At 37.1% G+C, this 7080-nt stretch overlaps 1 protein-coding gene across 1 annotated transcript in view; it reads left to right on the top strand.

Moving 5' to 3' along the window:
* LOC106880977 (uncharacterized) overlaps window positions 1–7080 on the top strand; it is a 164838-nt gene that overhangs the window by 146070 nt on the left and 11688 nt on the right. The window contains exons 27-30 of the mRNA XM_052969454.1: window positions 742–893; window positions 2431–2502; window positions 4070–4203; window positions 5584–5732. Coding sequence (XP_052825414.1) covers window positions 742–893; window positions 2431–2502; window positions 4070–4203; window positions 5584–5732 — 507 coding nt within the window. The remainder of the gene's footprint in view (window positions 1–741; window positions 894–2430; window positions 2503–4069; window positions 4204–5583; window positions 5733–7080) is intronic.

Here is a 7080-nt window from a genome sequence, read left to right as displayed (position 1 = left end):
ACACACACACGTGCATGTATATATTGATATTAGTTCCATGGGCATTTATAAAACAACAGAATTTTCGTCTTGCAATTCCAAATTTAGTTCCACTTGTTCCTAGTATAAAACATTGAAAGAAAATACATCTCTGCATATGCATATATCTCCATATATATACCTAGTTATTTTATTTTATTCCCTTAACATTCAGATGAACCGACTCTATAATGATAAACCACCATGTGAGTAGTTTTGTTTTCCCTGGCTTTTCTTCTGGGGTCTTTCATCTTTTCTTTTTCCATCCCCACGTGATGCAGGTCGTTATTTTTAGTTCATTTCCTTCATGCACAACATTATTTGTATCATTATTATCATTATTATTTTTATTATTATTGTTGCTCAGTTGCTAGAAACTTGATATTTCAGTGTGATGCTTTCTACCTTTACTTTCATTTTTTTTTTTTGCTCTGCTTTTAATGCCTCTGTCCACACTGCACATTTCGTATGTAGCTTCATCATCGAAACAACTTTCTAATTGGTGTCATCTTTCATCTCCATAAAAAAGACACATCAACTAATGCAATCTGTGTTTGCCTTAACTGTTGCAGCTGCAATCATTGGTGTTGCCAGCTTCATATATATTTAGCATCTGTCTCTGCGTTGGTGGCTGATTGAACAACTGCTAGTGACATAATTTCACTAAACCTATTCCGTCTCTTTGCTTTCGTTGTCTAATTTTGACTCTTTACCTTTTTCCAGCTTCACCTGACTCCAAACTTAAAAGGTCACCCCGTGGACGAGCTCGTTATCTTACGATTTCAAGTAGCGAACCAATTAAACTGGAGCATGCTCTTGAACAGAAATCTTCCCTTAATTCTGCTGCTGGAGACCTTATTATTGGTTCCTCTCTGGTGAGTTGGTTCTTAGTTTCTTTTCGTCATTTAGATTCATAGTTTATCTTTCATTTGTTTCAGTCATTGGACTGTGGCCATACTGGGGCATCACCTTGAAGGGTTTTTATCAAACAAATCAACCCCAGTACCTATGTTTATTTTTTTGTTTGTTTTTGTCCCCCAGCATCACTTGACAGTGTTGGGGTTTTTTTGGTGTTCCTCTAACTTAGCACTTCAACAAATAGAGAATGATAAAATAAGTACCAGACTTAAAAAAAAATTAAACAGCAATCATACTAAGGTTGATTTGACTAACTCTTTCAAGGCAGTACTCCAGCATGGCCACAGTCTAATAGCTCAAACAAATAAAAACGATAAGATAGATATTTCATTGCAATGAAGAAGTTTTTGTTTCCTTTTGCTTAATTTAGAATCTGCTAGAATATTTTCTTTTTGGTGGGAAGTTTTTGTAGCTAGATGGTATGCCCTGACACTTCTTCTTCACCACCATCTTACATTTCCAACTGGGGTGGCCATGTAACTCCCCTACAACAAGACACCTGTTCCTATCTCCCTATTATCACCTGGCATAAAACCATTTTCCTAAGTTCTTCTCCTCCTTCAGTTGAGGTGGGCATCTTGGAACCACAGATAAAAGTACCCATTCCATTCTGCAAAATGGTTGGTGCTAGGAGGAGTATCTAGCATAGAAATCATACCAAAGAAGACATTGGAGGTTGATGCACTCCTCTGGCTTTCCATCTTCTGTTGAATCGGCCAACCCATGCCAGCATGGAAGATGGAAATTAAATGGTGGTGATTAGGAATACATGTCCGGTTCACACTAAAGATCTTAACGATTCTGATTGCATTTGTAATCATAAAAATACAGAGCAGTTGATTGGCGGCAGAAAGAGTAGCCATCAAGGCAGCGAGTTGGCAGAAATGTTAGCACGCCGGGTGAAATGCTTAGCGGGATTTTGTCTGTCTTTACGTTCTGAGTTCAAATTCCGCCAAGGTCGACTTTGCCTTTCATCCTTTCGGGGGCAGTAAATTAAGTACCAGTTATGCACTGGGGTCGATGCAATTGACTTAATCACTTTGTCTCTCCTTGTTTGTCCCCTCTGTGTGTAGCCCCTTGTGGGCAGTAAAGAAATAAGGAACATTAGCACGCCAGGTGAAATGCTTAGTGGGATTTTGTCTGTCTTTACGTTCTGAGTTCAAATTCTGCTGAGGTCAGCTCTGCCTTTCATCCATTCAGGGTTGATAAATTAAGTACCAGTTATGCACTGGGGTAGATGTAACAGACTGACCCCCTCCCCCAAAATTCACCTGGTGAACTGGTGAAATATTTTGTGGTATTTAGTTTGTGTCTTTGAAAGTTTTATCTTGCCAGGGTTACTACGATTCACTACCTTGTCTCCCTACAAATTTGTGCCCTTATTCATAGAGATCAATATTATGCCTTCACCAGTTCTTCAAATAAATTAATTATTACATGTACAAATGTATTCACATCTTTTTCTTTTTTTTAATATTTTTTTTATTTTTGCAGATGTACAACATGCCTGATATTATACAGAGTTCAACTCTTGATAAATTTGATGAACTGACTATTGACAGAGAAGTAGGTTTCTCATTATGATTGTGGTTATTCTTTTTTTGTTTTTGATTTTTTAATGAAGAGAACTAGATACAAGTGAGGCTGGGCGGTTGAGAAGCTTATTTCCCAGTCATGGAATCTCTGGTTTCAGTTCTACAATGTGGCACTTTCAGCAAGTGTCTTCTTCTATCATCGTCTCAGGTGCAGGGAGTGTGAGTGCAGCCCCTAAAATTTGGGGGCGGGGACAAAGAAAATGCTTTGAAAATTCTCCTGAAAGACTTCATTGTCAAAACGAATGAGCATAGAAACATTTTTGAACTGATTTGAAACACTAGTTTTCCATTATTGATTTATCTGGTTTGATTGATCTACAAATATAATAATAATAATAATTATTATTATTATTATTATTATTATTATTATTATACCTGTATTTGTTTTTGCATTAAGATTGTAAAAAATTATCCTTGTTTGTAAAAAAAATATTTTGCACCTGGGTTTTCACCTGCCAAATCAAATTTTATTCCTGCACTTATGGGCCAGCCAAATCCTTATGAATAGATTTGATTGATGGAAACTGAAAGAGGCACATCATGTGTGTACACACACCTGTGTGTGTGTGTGTGTGTGCATACCTTTGTTTTGACATCTCATAATGGTTATAAACGAGTATCATTGTCACACAAGCGGCGTTGTTCATTTCCTGTCTTTCATGAAAAGCATATCTCTGGCCATGGAGGATTTATTACCTTGCTTGGAAACAGGGAAGGGTTAGTGACAAGAAGATTATCCAGCCTTAGAAAATCTGCCTCAACGAATTCCATCCGACCCATTCAAGCATGGAAAAGTAGATGTTAAACAATGATAATGACAATGTTTTACCACTAATATCTTCCATACAGTTTCGTAATGAAGCTTTTATGTTCAACCACGTTTACCTTGATGGATGGATCTAAGCACACATGAGCAAATACTTGTTAAATATAGGGGAAACCTAATGATATTAATCCTTGGGTATTTAATTATCTTCATCATCATCAACATCATCATTTAACATCCGCTTTCCATGCTAGCATGGGTTGGACGATTTGACTGAGGACTGGTGAACCAGATGGCTACACAAGGCTCCAATCTGATCTGGCAGAGTTTCTGCAGCTGGATGCCCTTCCTAACGCCAACCACTCTGAGAGTGTAGTGGGTGCTTTTACGTGCCACCGGCACGAAGGCCAGTCAGGCGGTACTGGCAACGGCCATGCTCAAAATGGTGTATTTTACGTGCCACCTGCGCAGGAGCCATTCCAGCGGCACTGGCAACGATCTCGCTCGAAAGTCTATACACGTGCCAGAAAGGCGATGCTGGGCACAGGTGCCATCACGATTTCACTTTCGCTTGCCCCAACAGGTCTTTGCAAGCCGAATTTTGTATTATTATAATTACTAACTTGATGTTCTTGTGTATAATACATTTTTTTTTTTTTGTCTGTTTTCTTTTGTCTATAATGAAGATATGTGAAATGTTATTTGCATGACTTAGAAAACATTTTCTGCTTAAATGTCACAGCGTTTTACTATTTTTGTAAATGAATTTCAGTTAATGATGCCTGAAAAAGTGTTGATACCCGAACGTTACATGCCAGATTCTGACGATGAAGATTTAAGTGAAGAAGAGAAAAAAAAACGGAGAGAAAAATCAGAAAGAATTAGGAAAGTTCTCGCAGAACAGAGGTAAATGTCTTCTGAATATTGCTTTTAATTGGATCTTTTTTTTTTAATTAAATTTTTTTCTTCTTCAAAGTACTTTGGTATTTTGAAATTAAATTGTAATTTACAAAATGTGCTTTATAGGTGTCAGTGCTGATTGCTAGAGATGTCACATTTGTGTCTCTAGTCACTCAGTGATTGATTTTTGCAGTATTTTGTTTCAACTCTCAACAATCTCGGTTCATATGTTTTGCCTTTTGGGGGAAATTTAGTTGACCTGAAAGCATTGGTGGAAGAAGTTGCTGGTGTTGTGTTGTGGGTTCAAACCTCATAGCCGTGCAGTGAAGTTGTTATTTGCAAGAATCTTATTTCACAGATATTTGTCCTCATCTTGTTTGTTGTTAACACAACATTTCAGCTGATGTACCCTCCAGCTTTCATCAGGTGTCTTGGGGAAATTTCGAACCTGGGTTCTCATTCCTAAGGTATTTTTTGATGTTATTATTATTATGATAATGATGATGATGATGATGTCCGTGGGCATATGGTGTAGTAGTGGTTAAGAGCACAGACTACTAACCCCAATATTCTGAGTTCGATTCTAGGTGGTGACCTGAATAATAATAATAATAATAATAATAATAATAATAATAATAACATTGAAAAAGACCTTAGGAATGAGAACTCATGTTCGGCATTTTCCCAAGGCACATGATGAAGGCTGGAAAGTATATCAGCCGAAACATTAACAACAAACAAGATGAGGTCAAATATCCATCAAATGTAAATAATTCCTCATGTCTTAAAAATAGAACTGCAAGAATCTTGTAAACTACCAGTTAAGGTCCATCATCATCATCATCATACGTCTATTTAACCTGCTGGTATGGGTTGGACAGTTTGACAGGAGATGGCAAACCAGAACACTACACCAGGCTCCAGTTGTCTGTTTTGGGAGAATTACTACAGCTGGATGCCCTTCTTAGTGCCAACCACTGTACAGAGTGTACTGGGTGCTTTTTACGTGGCACCAGCAAGGTTGGTTTTTATCTGGCTCTGTCACAGATGCTTTTTTTATATGGTGATGTTATGGGTACTTTTTTGACAGGCCCATTATTTGAAGAAAAAAAAATATTGTTGTAATGGATACCATTTGATAACTAATTATTGAAGTAGTTTATCATTTGAAATTTACTGATTCATCAGAAAGTATTTTTGACAAGTATTATACATTCATGAAATAATAATTTTGTTAGCAAAATAATAATACTTGAAATAAAAATTTTTCTCTGAAAGTGAAAAGAAAAGAATAAAAATTTCTATAAATTTTTATTGGTTATCTGAAATAATATGACTGGTAATAATGTTTTTTTTGTTTTGTTTTTTTTTTTGTTTCTCTTCCAGTGTTCATTCATGGGCTAAAACTGCTCCAGAAGAAATGAAAGATGGTCTCCATGAATACGTTGCTAAAGAAAGACAAAACAGAGAGAAGCTGTTAACCATAACACAAGAGCTTGCCATGGAAGTCACCCGTAAAAGTAAAGCAGCAGCAGGTGAGCTTTTTTATGTATTTTTGCATTAATTTAATTTTATTTTTTGCACAGATTTCATCATCATCATTTAACATTTGTTGTCCATACCATTCTATGTTTTTGAGATGAGGAATTTTGTACATTCCTTGCAATGGACAGATAAGTGTCTTCCTCTTGTTTGTTGTTATCACAACATTTCGGCTGGTGTACTCTCCAGCCTTCATCAGGTGTTCTGGTGGAATTTCAAACCCAACCCTTTATTTGACTAATGGAGTAAACTGTTCTCATTCTTAAGATATGTTGCTGATGTTATTTTTCTGTTGATAATTAAATCTTTCATCCATGCTGACATAGGTTGGATGGTTTGACAGGCTCCAGTGAGTCTTAAGGCTACATTGAGCTCCATTGTCAGCTTTTCCATGGTTCCTACAGCTGGGTGCCCTTCCTAACAGCCATAAAGATTCAACATCTTAAGATGAAACTTTGCCACTTCTTTCCATGTTTTCTTTGGTCTTCCCTGTCTGGAGGTTCCTTCCATTTGGATTTCTTGGCATTTCTCAGAAGCCAACTATCATTCCATCCCATCTCATTCATGCTCCAATTATTCAATATCAAAGTTGATATTGGGTTCTGGTGTGGCTCTGGTTCATTGGAGCCTGTTGACCCATCAAACTCATACCATCATAGAAAATGGACATTAAAGGATGATGATGAAGTCTGTAACAAAAACAATTATATTTTTCCATTCTAGCAAACCTAGTAGTGTCAACTGCCATGAAGAATAGCCAGCAGCAATGATGCTATATTTCTGGTAAGGCAACTGCAGGAGGAATACACAGCCAAAGATAAACCTCTGTACTTGGCTTTTGTTGACTTGGAGAAAGCTTTTGACAGGGTCCCCCGATCCCTTATCTGGTGGTCAATGCAGAAACTAGGGATAGACGAGTGGTTGGTGAGAGCTGTACAAGCCTTGTACAGGGACGCTACCAGTAAGGTGAGGTTGGGCAAACGAGTACAGTGGAGAATTCAGATTACAAGTAGGGGTTCACCAAGGATTGGTGCTCAGCCCCCTCTTGTTCATCATAATCCTCCAGGCAATAACAGAGGAATTCAAGACAGGCTGCCCCCTGGGAGCTCCTCCTCCTCTTTCTGTAATCAAATTATCTTATAACAAGTTTCCCCACCCCCCTATTTTAGACAGTATAACTTTCAACTTCGTCTTCATTTTGTCTGCTTTTCCATTGTTATCGATGATAAATTTAGTTATTATTTACACATATTTATTCCTAAAATATTACTATTTATTTATTTGATTTCTGCACTCTTCTCATGTTTTGAAAAATTTTTTTTTTTTAATCTTCTAACAAAT

Source organism: Octopus bimaculoides, chromosome 7, assembly GCF_001194135.2.
Source record: "Octopus bimaculoides isolate UCB-OBI-ISO-001 chromosome 7, ASM119413v2, whole genome shotgun sequence".
Classification (NCBI taxonomy): Eukaryota; Metazoa; Mollusca; class Cephalopoda; order Octopoda; family Octopodidae; genus Octopus; species Octopus bimaculoides.
The sequence above is the reverse complement of the archived record's forward strand: the minus strand, read 5'-3'. Positions and strand labels throughout refer to the sequence as shown.